This window comes from Danio aesculapii, chromosome 8, assembly GCF_903798145.1.
Source record: "Danio aesculapii chromosome 8, fDanAes4.1, whole genome shotgun sequence".
In the NCBI taxonomy this organism is placed as follows: domain Eukaryota; kingdom Metazoa; phylum Chordata; class Actinopteri; order Cypriniformes; family Danionidae; genus Danio; species Danio aesculapii.
The window spans coordinates 45,633,669-45,655,505 of record NC_079442.1 but is presented as its reverse complement, the minus strand read 5'-3'; the positions used below and the strand labels follow the sequence as shown (position 1 = coordinate 45,655,505).

Genomic DNA, 21,837 nt, shown 5'->3' with positions numbered 1-21,837 from the left:
TGTATTATTTATGTACTTTTGTAGTATTTATTAATTTAAAATTTAATTTATAGTTTCGTTCTGCTATGTGCTTCTATGTATATATATTTATTTTTGTTTTCATTTTATGGTTACACTTTATTTTAAGGTGTCCTTGTTACAGAGTAACTATTCCTTTACATACTGTATAATATTAATTACCTATATGTACTTCTATCATTAAGGTTAAGAAGAGGGTTAGGCCTTGGGCTAGTTGCATGTAATTGTGCATAATTAATTGGAAAGTCCATTGGATATACACAACAAAACGCCTTAAATTAAAGTGTGACCTTTCTTATTTGTTATATATATTTTTTAATTTTATTATATCTTTAATCTGAATCCAAAAAATGTAACTCTTAGGTTTGTCTACAAGACCTCTTTAGTATCTCCTTTTTTCTTTCTCATAGACATCAGACTTTTGATGATGTTACGGTCAGATTATTCTCATCATTATACAGTATACATTTCACATTTTTTATCTCAAACTACGCTTGGATTTACCAATGTCTACCAAGTCTAAAATCAAACATTGAACTTTCCTCAAATTCCTCCTCAAATTCAGGTCATCTGTAGTCAAAATTCCATGCGAGTCTGTCTAACTTTATCCAGAAATACTTTAGTGAAACACCTTCAGGCAATAGTTAAAGGGATAGTTCATTGTAAATAAAAAATTACTATTTCTTTCTTCTGTTGAACACACAAGAAGATATTTCCGGGTCTGGTGGGAGCACTTTTAGCTTAGTATAGCTAACCCTAACCCTGGAAACATGTAACCATTGACTTCCATAGTAGAAAATACAAATACTATGGAAGTCAATGGTTACAGGTTTTCAGCTTTCTTCAAAATATCTTTTTTGGTTGGTTCAACAAGTCATAAAGGTTTGGAACAAGTGAAGAGAGAGTAAATGATGACAGAATTACACATAATTACACACAGATTTTTTGGGTGAACTATCTCTTTAATTAAAACACAACTAAGAAACCAGAGAAAGCACTTCACCCCTTCTGTGAGTTCTATTAAGCAATTGATCTGATCATCTGTCTTCAAAACTATATTTTGGTTAAGGCCTTCATGTATAGATTGTCTGCTGCACTCAAAAAAATGACTTTTGTTTCTTGTTCAAACTACTCATTTAAAATGAGTTGAAAGTTTTTTGGACAAGTTAATTGTTTTATGTTCCACTCTAATTTGTGAAGACAACTAAGCTAACTTAATACATTTGTGTTGGGACATCATGTAGGAATTGTGTGAATTAGGACTGCACAATATATCGATATCACAATGTGTGCATCACAGGATATACAATGTTGAGTCTGATTTATAGTTGACTAGGAGCTACAGAATTGTATTTAATTGCTGAATTTATACCCAATTTATGGGTGACACAGTGGCTCAGTGGTTAGCACTTAACAGCAAGAAGGTAGCTGGTTCGAGTCCCGACTGGGTCAGTTGGCATTTCTGTGTGGAGTTTGCATGTTCTCCCTGTGTTGGCGTGGGTTTCCCCACAGTCCAAAGACTTGTGCTATAGATAAATTGGGTTTTTGTGTATTGGCCATAGTGTTGCCGTTGGAAGGGCATCCGCTGTGTGGAACATATGCTGGATGAGTTGGCGGTTCATTCCGCTGTGGCGACCCCTGATGAATAAAGGGACTAAGCCAAAGAAAAATGAATGAATATCAAATTTACATGATTTATGCAAAAAAAGGGTTTTCTTACTTAGAATTTTAGTCTTGTTTCTAGTCGAAATATCTACATTTCAAAGCGGAAACGAGATGTTTTTTACTTTGCCCCTCTGACAGATAGTTTTGTTTGTTTTAAGGAAAAACTTGAAACTTGAAAAGTTGAAAACAAAACAATAATTTTACTTAAGCTAAGAGTTTTTAGACATTTGGACTAGAAATGAGACAAAGTAAATTGCATTGCATTGTGATTATTAAATATTTGTACCTGAAGACTCCATAGAAAACCATCAAATAAGTCCTATTCAAATGATCTTATTACAATATCCCATGTTGCAATATTTATTACAGAAAAATAAAATATGGCAATATCAGATTTTTCCAATATCATGCAGCCCTAGTGTGGATCCCAGTATTTTTTACAGTGTGTTTTTTTTTTATGTTTCAGGTCATAAAGTTTGTGCAGCAGCGGTGGCTCCACCTTCAGGTCAATCGCGGTACTGCCCAAACCTCTGCAGGACATATGACTGTTACCAAAAGGTGAGAAGGTAAGTTGTGTATAAGCACGCTTTGTCTGATCTTAACAGACTCCAGCTGAGCCTGCTGACAAACACATTAATCACGGTTGTGTTTTGTTTGTCGTCTTCTCTCTCTGAAGGTAAACTTACAATCAGGAGGTAGTGAGGAGACGCAAACAACTAATGACATGGAGGTCAAAAGTCACCTGATAACAGGCCCTGGTGAGCCCCTCTTTGTGCCTGTTTGTGTTTCTTTGCTGATAAGAACTTGTCTTTCTATATAAGAAGCTTACTTTGTCAGTTGTTGGTCTGGTGTGCGTATGGTTTTTGTCCAGATTTCCTCACAAAGAGGTGAACTTCATTATAAAGGGACTGAAGTAAAATAAATAGAGAACAGGAAATCAGTGATCAATTAATTAATTATTAATGTAGGAAATTTAGTGGTTTAGTGTTCACGGCATAAGAGGATACTAGTATCCCATGACCACACTTCTTAACCAGTACTGTTCTTTGTCTTTCATAGTAATTCATCCTTAAATGTATAAGATTTTAAAAGGATGAACGCTGTTTCATACTTTTACTATATTATTCTAAATGTGGGGAAAATGTAGGAACTACTTTATAAATGATAGATTGTTTATTGATTGTATACATTTTATTGAGTTAGTTTAGTAAAAAAAATTTGTTAAAAAATAAAATTATTTAATTTATTTTATTTTACTTTAATTTATTTTATTTTACTTTATTTAATTTAATTTAATTTAATTTAAATCTTTTTATTACCATACCAATTAGGATCAGTAATATATTTAATTTATTTAATTTAAAAGGACTCTGCAAAAACTTGAGTCTTAGAAAAAAATATAAACATTTTCACAAAAATATGAAGCAGCACAACTCTTTTTAATATTCAAAATCATAGTAAAGGTTTTTTTTTAACCATGAATCATTATATTAAAGACAAGGCAGCACAGTGGCGTAGTGGGTAGCACGATCGCCTCACAGAAAGAAGGTCCCTGGTTCGAGCCCCAGTTGGGTCAGTTGGCATTTCTGTGTGGAGTTTGCATGTTCTCCCTGTGTTAGCGTGGGTTTCCTCCGGGTGCTTCGGTTTCCCCCACAAGTCCAAAGACATGCGCTATAGGTGAATTGAAGAAACTAAATTGGCTGTAGTGTATGTGTGTATGGATGTTTCCCAGTGTTTGGTTGCAGCTGTAACCAAACAAATAATCGAATTTCTGGACAATCATGTGAGTTATCATGTTGAAAATTCAGCTTTGCATCACAGGAAAGAAATATACAGCCGGTACAAAAAAGGGTTTGAACACATAACCATTTTTTTAGGATTTTTTTTTTAAAGGTGCTGTCGTCGACTAAATACATTTCACTAGTCCAGTACTTTCTCCTTGTGTCGTTTCATTGTTATTACGCATAACACATTTTTCTGCAAATGTTTCTGTTATATATATATATATATATATATATATATATATATATATATATATATATATATATATATATATATATATATATATATATATATATATATATATATATATATATGTATATATACAGGAGCTGCTAATATAAAATTAACACAGACTTTGGTAAAACACAAACAAACAAATAAAACAGAAACATTTGCAGAAATATGTGTATATATACAGTTGAAGTCAGAATTATTTGCCCCCCTGAATTATTAGCCCCCGTTTATTTTCTTGCCCAATTTTTGTTTAACGGAGAGAAGATTTTTTTTCAACACATTTCTAAATATAATAGTTTTAATAACTCATTACTAATAACTGATTTATTTTATATTTGCCATGATGACAGTAAATAATATTTGACTAGATATTTTTCAAGACACTTCTATACAGCTTAAAGTGACATTTAAAGGCTTAACTAGGTTAATTAGGGTAACTAAGCAGGTTAGGGTAATTAGGCAAGTTATTGTATAATGATGGTTTGTTCTGTAGACTAGAGAAAAAAAATAGCTTAATGGGGCTAATAATATTGACCTTAAAATGGATTTTAAAAAATTAAAAACTGCTTTTATTCTAGCCAAAAGAAAACATGTAAGACTTTATCCAGAAGAAAAAATAAAAGCAGATATACTGTGAAAATGTCATTGCTCAGTTCAACATCATTTGGGAAATATTTAAGAAAGAAAAAAAATCAAAGGGGGGCTAATAATTCTGACTACATCTATAAATAAAGGAGCTTCTGATGTCTGTTATTTTATCTTATTTTATTATAAATTTGTAATATTTTATAATGTAATTTAAATTTAAAACGTAATTTCAGGCTTTTTGAGCAGAAAAAGCTCATTTAGCATTTGAAAAATTATACTGACCTCAAACTTTTGAACTGTAGTATAAATAGGGATGGGCCAGTATAAGATTCTGACGGTATGATAACCATGGATAAAAATATTACAATTTCACGGTATGACAGTATTGTGATTACTGCTCTAAGATGTATATATTTTTTAAATGTTTTGATAAAAAAGGACAACTTTTTCCACCATTCAACACAATATATGTCATTTTAAGAAATATTTTGGAACAGCAATATTAGGCTAAATAATTGAAATAAATCATTGACTTCTGCTGACTTTATTAGTTTCAACCAACGCAGATTTCTTTATAACTTGAAAAGGCATCTTTGGAACTCTTTTTTTTTTCTTAGAAAAAGGCTAACAGCATGCATGTATGTTGGTGTGCAAGGGATTTGTTTTTCAAGTGTTTCCTGAATCATGGGCTGACCAGTAGCTTTTGATGTAGGTCCTTTTCTGCTGGAGATACTATCACCCTAAAGGCACCAAATAAAATAGTCGTTAATAACAAGTAAAAAACAAAACTTAAAAAAATAACAAGTAAAAAACAAAACCTATAACATAGGAAAAGTATAACAGAATTTTTTTCATACCGCGGTATTCCTTAAAACCAGTTATCATCCCAACAATTAAAAGACGCTAATCTGAGATCTAACCATAACATAATGTGTTTGTGTGTAGATGTACAGGCCGTTGTGGACAGTAAGCAGCGAGCGGAGCGGATGGTGGAGCTGCAGGAGCGCAGGAGGAGCCTTCAGTCGCTGCTCAACACTCGACTAGCAGAACTCAAACGCCTGTGTCTACAGGAGGCGGTCAGTGCAACATCAGATTTTTTCAATTTCGTGTAGCCCTATTTCAAAGCATTTGTCCAAAATGTGTCTCAAAATAATATTTGTCACCAAAAACCATTCCATTTGCTGAAACACTGAGAAAGTTGTGGCTAAATTAAGACTCAAAATAACCCCAGAGTGGATGAAAACATCCCCAACAGCACACAAGGGTGTATTTGTCTGTTTAAACACACACCCAACCCCAAAGTTTACACTTTAACTCCTCTTACAAGCACATGTACAGAAGCTGTTTGGAAAACAGTGTTTCTTTATCATTATGGAGCGCGTCCAAAAGTCACAGGGATTGAAGATGATACGAAGATGGCTTAGGAAGGGCAAAGACACACACCTGTAATTGAAAGGAAGGGAATGCTGCCATTTTTATGTTAATTTCAAAGTGCTTTCAAGTCAAAAATAAAGTGAAATATTGTATATTAGGTATGCTAGATGCTACTTATCTGGCATGGAGAGTGTGTTCTAACAACACGATAAACTCTGCATCTCTCTCTGGTGTCACTGGCAAACCACACAGCATTGAGCTGCCAGATCATGTGACGCCGCAGAGATGCCACCACTTGCCCAGTTAAGCTCTGCTCATACTTGTATCTCAACAAGCTTGCCATTTTAAAGTCGTCCTTTACACTGTTTGTGTGTAAAACTTTGATTGTTTTATTTGTCTCATAGGAGTCATATATTTAAACAGTCTCCCAGGATTTAGCAGGGAGATATTTTTTATATTTGCTGCCTAAGTTGAATGCTTTTGTGATTTCTTTTCTCGAATACAGTTTCTAATATTGTGATATTTAATGGAGCAAGGACGTTTTCACTCTATTTCTAATAATATTTTTTTTTCTTCTGGAGAAAGTCTTATTTGTTTTATTTTGGCTGAAATCATACCAGTTTTTAATACCATTTTAAGGTATTAAATATTGCGTTAATACAACAGTTCGACGGCATAATCGTGTGTAGAAAAAAGAAAATCAAACACAGAGAGTCTAAAAACACTTTTGTAAGAGGAACTACTTTCTTCCGCCATTCATTCACATCTGTAGCAGACGGTCAGAACAGCAGAAACTGTTGCTCATTCACAAACATCACTTTAGAGCTAGTATTTGAATGATTCTATAGCCTAATGTCTAAAGTGATGACAAAACGGGTGATTTGAACGGCATGAAATGCCATCAGTCTACAGAGATTTCCCAGTATTTCTGTTGCAATCGGGATTACCATAATTAACACTGAAAAAGCTTGTCACTTACCTGTTTTGTAATGATTTGATCAGCTGTGGTTCGAAATTTATGCAAAGTTTTTCTCCCCTTAGGGCTTATTATGCGGTCTCTGTCACCATTTTGTGGCAGAACGTCAACAATCTTTGCTCTGCACAGTATGTCAAGCTGGTGAATGCCGATGCACTGAATGCACTGAATGATATTATAAATATTTAAAATAGGCACTTTCCTTATAAATAAACTGCATAGTTGCAATCTAAACAACTACATTCTTGCCTAAAACGCCTCAGAAGTACATTAAATTGTCCAACAGCTGCAATATTTGTCAAACTGTAGTGAGTTGTTTTGTCTATCAGCCAATCAGATTCGAGAGCCAGAAATAGAAAACAATTCTCCAATAATTCAACAATTGTTGTTACTCTTCCATTGAAGAAAGATAAACTACAATGGTCACTGAAATAACTTTAAAGTGAAAAAAGAAAAAAATAATTCAAAAGTACTGGAAATGAAAGTGAAAAAAGGAAACTCAGACATTGCTTTAGAATTGTGGTTTAAGAAAGCTATTAAAAAAGGCAAACTAATGAAACTGGCCTGGACATAAGTGAAGGGTACCAACAATTTTGTCCACACCTGCATTTTAGGAATTTTTCACAGTGTATTTGTTCATTTGTGCTCTTGATTGGTATGTTTGTTCCCAGGAGCTGACAGGTGAAGTTCCTCATGAATATCCTCTGGAAAGCGGAGAGAAAGCTCCTCATGTGAGACGCAGGGCTGGTCTTTCCCGCAGCAGCTCCAAACATAACACGAAAAATGAGGTGTGTGCATGTGCGTGTGTGTGTGTGTGTGTGTGTGTGTGTGCGCGTGTGTGCGTGTGTGTGCACACGTGTTTTTATATCCCAGTGGGGACTTAAACCTGAATGCACACATTCATGGCGACTTGTGTCACTGTGGTGACCAAAATAGAGGTCCCTATAGGTAAACATGCTTATAAATCAAACAGAATAAAGAGATTTCATAAATTAAAAATACAGATTGTTTGATGCGAGGGTTGTGTTTTTAAGGATAGGGGTTTAGAATATGTGGTTTGTATAGTATACTGTAAGAAATAAAGCTGTCACTGAGGCGGTCCATCGTGGCACCTTAAAGGTAAATTTTGGGTACATTTGGGTACTAAAATGCACCTTTAAGTACCAATATGGACTGTTTGGTTACAGATGTGTACTTTTTGAAAAGGTAAAACCCCAGTGACAGCTCCCATACTTTTATTTCTAAAAGAAACATCATTACGTCTAGGAGATTCCCTTCCGGGATATAAAAACAAGTCTCTTTGTGTGAATGTGTGTGTGGGCTTGTTTGAGATAATACGAGTGGCCACTGATTTAATATTGCTATGTAATAGATAAATATCATGAAATGCTCAATGTTTGTATTTAGGAAGAGGACTGCTCTCAGCGCAAGACAAAGAAAACCCTGTTCAGCGGCGCCCTCCGCAGGCACACCGATGCAGAACAACATTCACAGCACAGCAAACGCACCGTTCATAGAGGATGCCACACAGGTGCGCTTAAAGATTACACACTTCAGATAATACACAACATTTGTGCATGTTTTAATCATATATTCATTTAGAGTTTGGAGCCTGTCAAATTTTTGCAAGACGTTTTTAAGTATCTGTTTTCATGTAATCTAAAATGCAGTGAAAACTTGTATATTTAATATTGTTGTATATATATGGTAGTGTATTAATAATATATTATTGTTTTTAATATATATATATATATATATATATATATATATATATATATATATATATATATATATATATATATATATATATATATATATATATTTTTTTTTTTTTTTTTTTTAATTGTAAATTATTAGTGGGATATAAAGTGTAAATTTCAGCATAATATCTTATATACCTAATTTTGTCGTTTAAAATGTTTAATTTTGATAGTTTTATTTTTGTGCTTCATGCTTTTGCATTTTATTTTTTTATATTTATTTTTTACTTTATTATTTATTTTTTCCATTGCAGTTATTTTTTATTATTGCAAGAAGTTTTAAATGTCTCTGTTTTACTGCATCTAAAATATATATAGTTGTATATTATTAATATATTATTGTTTTCATTTGAATATATTTTTAAATGTTAATTATTAGTGTGATGTAAAGCTTAAATTTCAGCATAATATTTTATTATAGCTAATTTTGTCGTTTAAAATCTTTCATTTTGATACAAGTTTTATTTTTGTGCTTCATGCTTTTGCTTTTTATTTGTTTAATATAATTTTTACTTTATTTTTTTTTTCATTGCAGTTATTTTTTATTATTGCTAGACAATTTAAATGTGTTTGCCATCTAAAAAGCGGTAAAAACAATAGTATTTTTATAATATATTATATATTGTCATATATTATAATATATTAATAATATATTATTGTTTTTTATTTTTTATATATATTTTAAATGAAATTTTTAATTGTGATGTAAAGCTTAAATTTCATATATATACACACACAACATATGAAACATATAAACAAGAGATGACAATACTCCCATGTTTACCAAGTCAGTGACATAAATATATATGTTAGAAATAATGATTTACAAACTGAAAATGCTAGATTCCCAAGTGTCTTAAGATTTTGAGTTCACTTTCTGTGAAGTTTCAAAACATAGTTGTTCCAATTGAATGACATAAAGCAGCTCATTTAACCATCTCTGATAGCAAGATAACCCTTTTAGCTGTAATAATGTCAACCATCAGGGCTTGCTGTTAGGTTAACGGAAAGGTGTCCGTTATATTAGAATATCCCATAACAGCCAAATTGTAGTCAGGTTGGATATCGATTTCATAAGCACTGGAAAACAATTAAAAAATGCAACAAAACCAAAATTAAATGTGCCAAAGTCCCTTCTGCCCCACCACATCTGTCACATTTAGGAGATACAGAGGGAACTATTTTACTTAATATGGTTTTAGAGAAGTGAAGGCGATGTAAAATTTTAAAGAGCCCATATTATACATGAAATAGGGTCATATTTAGGTTGTAAAGGTCTCCAACAACAGTCTAATATGCATGCAAGGTCAATCAACACTTTGATGGTCTTATAATCTGTTTTTAACGTGGCTTACATGTGATAAGAGAATATAAAGAGTAACCGCGTGTACTGTACCAGGTTAACAAGTAACAAAACACAATAAATACATAATTTGCAAGCTAGAGTAAACGAGGCAACAATTTTAATCGCACTTACTTACACTAGTGAATAAACCTCAACCACTGACTCTTCACAGTTTCATCTTTGGGTAGAGACTGTCAATATTATCCATCTGAGCACAGCGTGACTTCATTCGTCCTGCGGCGTCTGTGTGTGTGTGTCTAGTGTTTTTTCTGTGTTAGTGGGCGGGGCCGCAGGTTTCAAATCTCCCTGGTTTGCGCGCGTAACTACTGGCGAGGCTTGTGTTTCGTGGCTGCGTCATCGCGAAACACCTAATGACTCGTTATCAAGACGACTCGTTTGAAGCACTATGAGTCGACTCTTTTATAGATGAATCAATAGTTTTAAACACTGTACACTTACAGATTTAAGCCTTAGCTGGATATTTCACTTCACTTAGAGCTGTGTGACACACTACATGGAAGGGCATTTTCAAAAACCCATAATATGGGCTCTTTAAGTTGGATTATTTATGTCTCAAATTTATCAAACCTTTTTCATTCTCAACAGGGCTTCTTCCCAGATCTCATCAGCCGCTTCTTCATTTAAATCCATAGCCCACGCTGTCTTAATGTGCTTAGTGCATATCGGTGCATCAAAAGCCCGAACAAAGCTTTATATCAGATGTCTAGTATCAGGGTTAGAGAATAGTAGATTCTGAATAACATGACTTTCTGTCCCAACACAAAACTTTTTTCTTGAAATAGTTTCTAAATTGCAGATATTGCAGAAAACTAATTTTAATATTTTTAATATTACTATTAACATTAATATTAAATATTAAATATTAATATTAATATTTCATAATAATTTTTAATATTTATGTTTTTACTTTATTATTTGTTTGTTCCATTCTAGTTACTTTTTGTTATTATTATTGCAAGACGTTTTAAATGTTAAATTGACAAATCCTTAAAGTTTGTGTTTGCTCTAAGCAGTGCTTCAGTCCATGATCAAATCAGACAACTCAGATGTAATTAAACTGAGATAATGATTATAGATTAAACTAAAAGGCTGAATTATGCTGCAGATAACACATAGAAATCACTCTAAAACTTGTTGACAGATCAAACTAAGTATCTAAAGATGATAAGAAACCAGTTTAAAGATAACAAGGATTATTGATCAAAAATATAAAGTGATGCGAATTAGTCTTTGGTGAATGATCAGATCAGATTAGTCAGTAGAGGGGTTAAAGAGATAATTCGCCTAAAAATGAAAATTTCAACACCATTTGCTCACACTCAAGTGGTTCTAAACTTTAATTAATTTCTTTCTTCTACTGAACGCAAAATGAGATATGTTGATAAAAGCGTTGACATCCCTTAATATAGAAACAAAAATACTATGGAAGTCAATAGCTGTTTAGTTCTTCCTTTGTGTGCAACAGAAGAAGGTTTGCAACAAGTCAAGGGGGAGTAAGTGATGACAGAATTCATCAGTACACATTTCAGGGTGTACTGTCCCTTTAACTACAGATCAAGGCTGCGTTTCCAGATAACGTTGTCAAAGACTCTAAAGCATAGATCTCAAACTTGATTCCTGGAGAGGCCGCAGCTTTGCACAGTTTTGCTCCAACCTTTTTCACTTCGGGGCCCACTTCTTTCTTCGATCAATTTTTGAAGGCCCACCTATCTGACCTTTTCTCTAAAATGTTTATATGGAATCCTCATTTAAACCTTTATTTATTAACAAATATAAAGAGACAGATACAGATTCAAAGAGAACCACAGATCAACTGGGAGATTGCAAAAGGCCAACTTCTGCTTTAAACTAGACTGACTAAATATCTACTATTAAATATCCCCTATTCAAAACATACAGACAAATGTAAAATGCAGTAAAACACCCTAAATCTGTTGAAACGTGTCAATCTGATGGCGGTTGAGTTTGCAGATGGATATTATATTGAGATTGCTGACAGGAACAGTGAACAGCTCCGCCAGAGCGCGTCTGAAGCTCATATGCAAATTTATTTTACATTCTATGGCAGAAACAGCACTGAGCCTCGCTAGATCCTCCTGTATGGCCACGCGCCTATTATAAAACACTCACAAGACATTAATTTGGACAACTATGCGGGTATATTAAATAGTTCACACAAAAAATACACAAAGAGACTTTCACTTCACGCATAGTTTGAGAATGAACAGACTTATGTGTACTAGTTGCAGACGCGATCATTAGGCTGTTTTTGTGCAGAGTTTGAAGTAATCAATCAGAGAACAGGAGAAAGTACATTACTTCGATCATTCATTTTAAGCTATCTCATGGCCCACCTGCAGGATCGCTAAGGCCTGCTCTAAAGGTACTTCTACTAAAAGTCTTAATGAAAGGTATAACATTTTCTGGCTTGTTACCCGAAGTATACCCTACAAGAGGGTGCTTACGGTTTACCTTCTTACGCACCACTAAAGAAGACATTTTAATGTTGCATATATTTTTTTTACTTTTAGGGGACATGCTATTAATATAGTTATTTTCATAGATGTAAGGTATAGCTAAGAGTGATCCAGACCAAACTTACGAAAGTATGACTTAAAGTGGGTATAGTTAACCAAGTTTTGAGAAACACGTATGTGTTCGGCATCAATGTAATCACTTAATGCTTGCTTAGTTAAAATTAAAGCTTGGATGCAACATACAGATGAAGTCAGAATTATTAGCACCGCTTTGAATTTTTTTTTTCTTTTTTAAATTTTCACAGTATGTCTGATAATATTTTTTTTCTCTGGAGAAAGTCTTATTTGTTTTATTTCGGCTAGAATAAAAGCAGTTTTTAATTTTTTTAAAAACATTTTAGGGTCAAAATTATTAGCCCCATTAAGCTATATGTTTTTTTCGATAGTCTAACCCTACAGAACAAACCATTGTTTTTACAATAACTTACCAAATTACACGAACCTGCCTAGTTAACCTAGTTAAGCCTTTAAATGGCACTTTAGGATGTATAGAAGTGTCTTGAAAAATATCTAGTCAAGTATTATTTACTGTCATCATGGCAAAGATAAAATAAATCTGTTATTAAAACTATTATGTTTATAAATGTGTTGAAAAAAATCTTCTCTCCGTTAAACAGAAATTGGGGAAAAAATAAACAACGGGGCGAATAATTCTGACTTCAACTGTAATTATCTTAAACTGAATAGTTCAAAAAGGTTACAGTTCACTATGAGTGAGACACGTGAGATTTGTTTGTTGTGGAACAGGAAGTGTTTAGGAACCAGCCTGTTTCCGCCTATTATTATTAGGATGATCATGGTGCAAGCTCAGTGAAGTATAAACATGCAGACATTTGTGAAGCTGTCTTTATTAAGAAAATTTATAAACTTTAAAAAAAACTTTGAGTAAACTTGGATCACCCCAAAAAAAAAAAAAAAAAAAACTTTTTTGTGCCATTTTTGATCACATCTTTGTCTTTTTATATATTATTACATTAGAGTAAAACCTCACAAAATAGTTACATATTAAAAAGAGTTATATATTAAAATCATAAATATTTGTACAAATGTATATGTATAGAGAAATATAATATGTATATATATAAATAAATCCCTAAGTAAATGTTTCCATAATTATATAGACATATTGGTTAAAAGAATTATGAAACAAATTATTTGAAAAATTCAAAATAGTTTGAAAAAAAAAAATCATCAGAGGGCTAATAATTAATTTTGTTGATTTGTGTCTATATATATTACATTTCCCAAATGATGTTTAACAGAGCAAGGAAATTTTCACAATATGTCTGATAATAATTTTTTCTTCTGGAGAAAGTCTTATTTGTGTTATTTAGGCTAGAATAAAAGCCGTTTTTAATTTTTTATGAACCATTTTAAGGTTAAAATTATCAGCCCCTTTAAGCTAATTTTATTTTCACTGTCTACAGAACAAACCATCGTTATACAATAACTTGCCTAATTACTCTAACCTGCCTAGTTACCCTAATTAACCTAGTTAAGCCTTTAAATGTCACTTTAAGCTGTATAGAAGTGTCTTGAAAAATATATTGTAAAATATTATTTACTGTCATCATGGCAAAGATAAAATAAACCAGTTATTATAAATGAGTTATTAAAACTATTATGTTTAGAAATGTGTTTAAAAAAATCTTCTCTTCGTTAAACAAAAATTGGGGAAAAAAATCAACAGGGGGGCTAATAATTCAGGGTGGCTAATAATTCTGACTTCAACTGTATACACAAAGTTGAAGTCAGAGTTATTAGCCCCCCTTTGATTTTTTTCTTCTTTTTAAAAAAATTTCCCAAATAATGTTTAACAGAGCAATGACGTTTTCACAGTATGTCTGATATGTTTTCTTCTGGAGAAAATCTTATTTGTTTTATTTCGACTAGAATAAAAGCAGTTTTTATTAAAAAAAACATTTTAAGGTCAAAACTATTAGCCCCTTTAAGCTATGTATAATTTTTCGATAGTCTACTGAACAAACCATCGATATACAATAACCTACCTAATTACCTTAACCTGCCTAGTGAACCTACTTAACCTAGTTAAGCCTTTAAATGTTACTTTAAGCTTCTCTCTTTTAAACAGAAATTGGGGAAAAAATAAACAAGGGGGCTAATAATTCTGAATTGAACTGTAAATGCTGTTGGAGAAAAAAAATAAAAAAAAATAAAATATATATATATATTTCTTTTTTTTTTTTTTCCCCTCCTGAAATTTTGCATGTGTTGGTTTGAAATATAATAGTTAACAATTAACATTATTTAAATAAATAATTATTTTGTAGAATATATATATATATATAGATATACAGTATTTTTTTTCTCGATTGGCTACAGAACAAACCACTGATGTCCAATGACTTACAATGACCCTTGATGTACAATGACCTAATTACACCTTTAAATTTCACTTTAAGCTGAATACTAATGTCTTGCAAATAATATCTTACAGTAATATAGCATAGTAGTATCACTAGTATCTTGAAAAGTAGAACTGAAAAGAAATAAGTATCTTGAAAAAAACATTTTGGTGAAAGTGCTTATATACAACATTTGTGTTGACAGCTGTTTGTATGACTTAGCTGAGTGTGTAAAATTAACACTTAGGTCCATATTTCTGTTCACAGAGAACACAGTGAAGTCGGAGAGCAGCTCAACGTCTGACTCTACCATTCAGGACACTGGTGAGTTGCGGAATGGATCTGTGCATTACATTAGCAAGATAATGAACACCAGAAGTTGAGAGAAGAGGCACTTTTACAATAGCAGGATGAGTGGATGGAGAGACCCGCGGGGGTCATTTACAGTCTCACTTCAATGAGTCAAAGAGCCTGTTATTAACACTCACTCAACTAATCCTGTCCCTGCGGCGTCTGCATTCTCTTACTCTTGTGCTGTCTGTTCAATTCTGAGTAAGAAGTGTTATGTTTTAACAAGTGATATTTATATAGCAGATAATATATTTATATATAACAGTAATAGAGGAAACAATATCACTTCCTAAATTATCTGAAGAGGATTCATTAAAAGGCCACGAAACCCCCCTCTCTCAGCAGGGTGTTTTTACACCTCTAGTTTAGAAAAAGTCAGGAAAGTGGGTGTGTAAAGCTCTGTATAGATGGCAGTGTCAGGGGAGGGAAAGAGGGAAGATTTTGCATATAAATGGGAGTTTCTGTTTGGACACACGCTGATTTTCACAGAGGCAAAACAAACATACAAATGCAGGGGAGAAAGACAGTGACTGTTTACATGGACATCCGTAACCAAATTATTTGCCAAATTCTTAATTTGTCGACTTTAACTGCACTTTGGCAGTTAAGCTTTCACTTTCATTCAGGAACATTTCATGCATGCCCATCATGTCAAATGAGATATTGGATGCGAGGAACTGCTGGAGAGTGCAGTTTTAATGGAATGTTTGATACCGCACAGCGACTGGGAGAAAAAAAAAACCTCCACATTTCTCAGTAACTTAGAAGGGTAGGTCGGTAGTGACAGAAAGCAGTGTGTGTATAGACTATCCTGTCACAAAATGCGGCGAAAATCCTACACGACAGTAATAGTTTGATTAAGGTGTTTACATGTTTTACATGTTCAGAGAGCAGCTTTTACAGTGGATCTTTCAGTTTATAATATTGTACTATAATATTGTAGTGATATTAATATACTGTAAACTTAGTAACTAAATCATTTTGACTAAGGTATGTCTTTAAGCACTGAAAGAGTGCTGCTGACGATACGAACTAACTTTGCCATCTGAATAAACATAAACCATAAACACCGATCACACACTTACCAAATCTGTAGAGAAAGTAGAAGCAACACCAACTGGAGCTGCGTCTTTATTAAAAGGAGCTGAGCAGAAAATCCGGATTTCATCATTTCCAGATACGAAAAGCTCTCGGGTAAAATTTTTTTCTTACAAACATATTTCTGTCGCGTATCGCGTGCACTGTAATCCACACGTGAGTCCAGCTGTACTCTCATAGCAGGAAAGTGAAAACAAAACCTTCGTTGCAGCACATTTATAAACACAACACTAACAACCCATGTCTCCAAATTCTTGTTCTTCCACTTGTTTTGGCAACACAACGTGGTGTCTCTCTGCTGTCTGAACACTGTAACAGGTAAAATTCTTCGAAGCTATCTTGCATATTAATGAAGTTGCACCTCATTCACAACCGAGCGCGCTGATTGGTTTGAAGTGCCAAGTCTTTCTCATGAATGAATGCTGCACACTCAGAGACGTCACGATGTGTTCTAATCTAATCAAGTTTCTAATCGCCGTGATGCAGCTTCAAAAGTTCATTTCAAACCGGAAGAACGAATTTGCTCAAAATAACACAAAAACAACCAATTTTCACTTTACACTAGTGAAATATGTGTCCTAATAGTGTTTTTAGCAGCGTGGGACATATATATGACTGTCAACATCTCAAAAAATGTGTTTTGTGACCCTGGGCAACTACATAATGAGAATGAAGCCTTTAAATATGTACTTATTTTGCTCACCTGAGTTTAAAGGGAATTAGCCATTTCTCCTCAACTTTTTTCTTTTTCGACCTGGTTTTGGTATTGCTCAGATGATACGTCAAACAGACACGGGTGGTCCTGCCAAAGTTCCACTAGTTTTTCCTCCATTACTTGGGTCCAAATAAACTGATAATGAGCGTTTTTAAAGTCTCCCCCAACCTCCCGCTGGCCTGCAGGTACCCATGCAAGTGGATGCTGCTCTCTCATTGGCTGTAAGTGATCGCTGATGTTATTTTCAATCAGAACTCATTCACACAGCATGATTTGAATCGCCAACAGCTCCAGGTATTTAGCATCACAAATATCTCACAGGCGTCAGCGACTCATCTGCGATTCTCTCAGATCACATCTTTGATTATTCATACTGTGTGATTGTTACTCGTGTGCACAGATTTGCCTGTGATTTCAGGCATTTGTCTGCGATTTCTCGAAATCTGTCGGCGAGTCAAAATCGGGGCTAAAATCATGCAGTCTGATTCCGGCATTATATTGATATGATTAAGGCTCTTTATGTAAATCCTACAGCTATGGTTCTAACAGGTAGCATTTGTTCATCATTGTTTAATATAGCTAGAGGTTCTCGACAAGGATGCCCCGTAAGCCCGTTTCTATTTGCACTTTCACATGAACCATTGGCACAGACCATACGCATGGACAAAGTTATCACCCCGATTATAGTTTTGTGGGACTGGCCATCATATTTCATATATCATATATATACGCAGATGATATCCTCCTTTATTTAAGTAAATCTTCGCAGTCCGTTGCTAATATTTGATAAATTTTTGACAGTTTTGGTGAGATCTCTGGATACAGAATACAAAATCTCCACTTCTTCACTGAACGATGCAATAGGAAACATCACATCACCCTTTGGTATTCCTGTCGTTAAACAATTTAAGTACTTGGGTATTATGATTGGGGCTTCATTGCAGTATATCATTAAAGGTGCAGTAGGTGATCTGCCACAATGCTAGCCTGTTAGCATAAATCTCTGAAACACCGTCGATCCCCTGCCATCCAAAGCCATGCCTCCTGAAAACCTCCTGAAAAACTTTAAAGATGACAGCAGAACCCTCTCTCATGTGTTGAGCTAAAGCTTGGCCGACGGCGTGCAGGAATTACACTCATTATTACACTAATTTCTAAGCCATGTTTACATGCTATTTCTGACTGAATATTCAGAGTAGCGGTAAACAATATAGAAAGCGCGTCACAGGTTGTCATTGTTCAAAAATGAACCAATGTGAATATAAAACCAACTTCAGCTCAGTAAAGTAGGCTAGGCAGAACAGCACAATTTACTTGTGTTTTGTTGTTAAACTAAATAAAATCTACATTATCAACGCTGTAAAAGGTCCCTTATGAGACTGAAAATAGTCACATCAATCTTTCACCGGAAGATTTCAGTGGCTGAACAACACTTCTGTGTATATAACCCATTCATAACAACCCACTCTACATCAGCTCTGCTTGACAAAAAGAGTTTTAAAACATAGCATTACCTGTCTAAGAGAAATACTTCAGCGATGGTGTTGTCCTTCCTCCAGCATGCAAAACAAACTCCAATATTCATTCAGGATTTTAAAAAAGTTTTGATTCAGCATGTTTTTACCGCTCTCTCTCTCTCTCGTGAACGCGCAGCACGTGTATGCACACAACGGCAGAGCTGCGTACAAACAGGTGCGCAGTAGCTCAAATCTGCATTTGCTGACAGACAGTTTAAGCTACGTATCAGAATTATGGGAATTGTCGGCCCGACACTATTTAATTGGATGAACATTTTTAGTTTTATGCCTTACCCAGACTATAAAAATACATATAAACACATTTAGATCTTTTACTTTAATCATTACTATTGGAATGTGAAGAGACTTTCAACCAGCACAACATAAAATGTTTCTGACGACAATCACCTAATGCACCTTTAAGTCCAATTATGAGGACATACTTTAAAAAATTACACGCAACTTAGAAAATTGGTCATCTCTTCCAAACTCTCTTAGATCACGTGTCTCGATTATTAAAATGAATGTGCTGCCCAGAGTTAACTTTGTGAGTTCTATGTTGCTTCTTCCACCTCCTACTCATTTCTTGGATAGATTACAGAGAGTAATTACCAAATTTATCTGGAATTGAAAACGACAGCGTCTTAAACTTTCCATAAGGCAACGAGACAGATACTGTACGTTGGTGGACTTTCACTTCCAAATTTTAAGCTTTATCACTGGTCCTTTACGCTTCGTCTCCTACTTTGCTGATAAAATCTAAGTTTCTTGGCGTTCGCTTGAGGAAAATTGGGTTCTTCCATTAAAGTTGAATAAAATTGTGTTTGCTAATATACCTAAAAATAAGTGCAAACTCAGTTTTGGCCCCTTAATATCACCCTCTCTCAGTCTGGAGAGCAGCAGAAAAGGACTGTAATATTCATTCAAACTGGAATCCTTGTTCTCCTATCTTTAATAACTGTGCTGAACACTGTATAAATAGTGCTATATAAATTAATATAGCACTTAAATAGTGCTATATAAATTAAATTGCCATTGTCATAAGAGAACATTATTTTGAATACTGTTATATCTGTGAGGATCTTAACTGTATAGAAGAAGGTGAGATCTGTCCCAGCCTCACCTGACTCTCTCTCTCTGTGTCTCTTCATCAGAAGACGTCTCTGATGGTTTGTCACCCTCACGTCTCAAGCTGGTCTCCGAGAGTCCAGACAACAGGATTTCTCGAAAACTCTCCCCTGTGGAGATCTATTACGAGATGAAAACTCGCCGCAACTCTGTGGCCAGCTCAGCCAGGTATACAAACACCACACACAGCTTATGATCAGTACAAGACAATAGAAACAGCTGATTTTACACTTAGGCCCAATCCCAATTCTATTTTGTCCTCTACCCCTTCTCCTTGGCCCTTGAAACAGAGTGTGAAAGGGAAGGGCTTCAAATTTACCCATAAGAAATGGGACAGCACAACACCCGCATATGCTGTCGCGATCTCTTACTTCATATGAGCTCAACAACGGTAACTGCTGTAGTAATTCCAGTTGCGTTATTTTTGGGTATTTATCTTTAGGAAATCACCGAAGGCAACGATATCATGTTATCATAACAATATAATGTGACAATAAGATCGTAACTGTACTTTGCATTTATCTAAACACAAGACAACAACATTAATATACCAGACACTATAATATGATCATTACTAGCCACTAGACTTTTGTGATATGGTATTCGAGTGACAGATGTGAAAGTATGTTGTGGGACTGCTATGCAGGAGTTATTATTATAAATTATAGATAGCAAAATTTAGCGTTTTTAAAAACCGTTTAATGTTTTAAAAAACATGATGTTAAACACAAACGCGGTTATGAATGTAATAAAACATAAGCTTGGTTGTTGTAAAAATTCTTAATAATGCCAAAAATATTAATTTGTGCATCTCCTTTTGTTTTAAGGAAACTCTTTATGTTTTAATTGTTATGTATGGGATGTAGGTTTTATTTTTATTTAGTATTGACTGTGTTCAGCACTTTGGGCAGTGTTGTGTTGTAAAAATGTGCTAAATTAACTGACTGACTGACTGACTTTTACTGACTGACCGACTAACTGACTGACTGACTGACTGACTGACTAACTAACTAACTAACTAGGATAATAAAGGTATGGAACCGCTTGAGGTATGTAAATAGTGAGTAAATGTTTTTTTGGGTGAACTATCCCTTTAACAAAGGCACTGCTTTTATATGGTGAGCAAAATAACAGTTTTATAAAACATCTAATAAATGTATGTTTTGATTCACTACTGTAGCTTTATTATTTCTAGTAACCAGCATTTAAAATGCATATTTTATGCTTTAAGAACTGTAAAACTGACAGCATTGACTGAATCTTCATATCACTGTTTACAAGCTGATATTAAGGCTGCATTTACACAGTGGATCTTGATGGTCAATTCCGATTTTGTGGCTGCATCCGATTTTTTTGCTGACCTGCTTACATCATCTTTTAAAAGTGACTTGTATCCGATTGTCTACATTTACACAGCACATGTCAAAGTCGCATTGACCAGGAAAAAAAAACAAGTGGGCACTGACTGACAGCTGATAATAAAAGAGCGCTTTTTTCTCCACTCCTGCATTAAATGTGTTCACAAGGTTTCATTTTTTTTCCTTTTTGACAAGTTGTTTTGCTATAGTTTATGACAGAAAAGTTCTCATTTTGCCATCTTTTAATCTAGTAGGCAACTAGTAGGCATTTTAATGTAATGTCCATGGCGTGATTTATGGAACCGACGTAAGCTACAGTTTTATAATAGTTTATATTGTTGCTCTCTCTCTCTCGCATTGAAAGGTGAAAATCTAATCTACCTGCTTACAATGCAAACACAAGGGCACAGATCGGATAAATTTCCACATATGTACAAGGCCTGAATCAGATTTAGGTAAATTGGAATCTATGTGATTTTTTTTTTTCCTGCTTACACGAACATGGGCCACATCCGATCTGTGCCACATGGGAGGAAAAAATGGGAATTGAGTCACTTGAACCATGGAGTGAAAATGCAACCTAAGAAATGCAAATGGGTATTTAAAATCTGAAACGTGCTGTAATCAATCGATAATTAAAACAGGCTGGGCCAAGATCTGGACCAATCAGAGCAGAGTAGGCTCTAATTTCATGCATAAAAATTCTTTAACAAAAAATACATTTCAACATGGTCGAAAAAAAAGCAGGATGAAGCACAAGCATATTATTTTCCCACCCCATTTCCACACACATCATTCATCTATTACTTAAACTTATTTCTTCTTTTACTTATCTCTTCTTTTTGCATGAGACATATTTTATCCTTTTGGCATCTTTGACATGTTTGATTCCATTTGTACATTTACATTTTATAACATAGACCCAAAAATACATAGTACTACAAACAGCCATATTCATTTATAACAGCCAAATTTCATTTATAAGAGTTTTATCAAAGGCAAGA

At 34.1% G+C, this 21,837-nt stretch overlaps 1 protein-coding gene across 3 annotated transcripts in view; it reads left to right on the top strand.

Moving 5' to 3' along the window:
- ccdc120a (coiled-coil domain containing 120a) overlaps positions 1–21,837 on the top strand; it is a 128,645-nt gene that overhangs the window by 95,244 nt on the left and 11,564 nt on the right. For 2 of the 3 annotated variants that reach the window (XM_056464060.1, XM_056464059.1), the window contains exons 2-8: positions 2,150–2,249; positions 2,360–2,441; positions 5,233–5,363; positions 7,309–7,425; positions 8,045–8,168; positions 14,934–14,990; positions 19,502–19,643. In XM_056464060.1, coding sequence (XP_056320035.1) covers positions 2,408–2,441; positions 5,233–5,363; positions 7,309–7,425; positions 8,045–8,168; positions 14,934–14,990; positions 19,502–19,643 — 605 coding nt within the window. In that variant the 5' untranslated portion in view covers positions 2,150–2,249; positions 2,360–2,407. The remainder of the gene's footprint in view (positions 1–2,149; positions 2,250–2,359; positions 2,442–5,232; positions 5,364–7,308; positions 7,426–8,044; positions 8,169–14,933; positions 14,991–19,501; positions 19,644–21,837) is intronic. The other variant, XM_056464061.1, reaches the window with a different exon arrangement.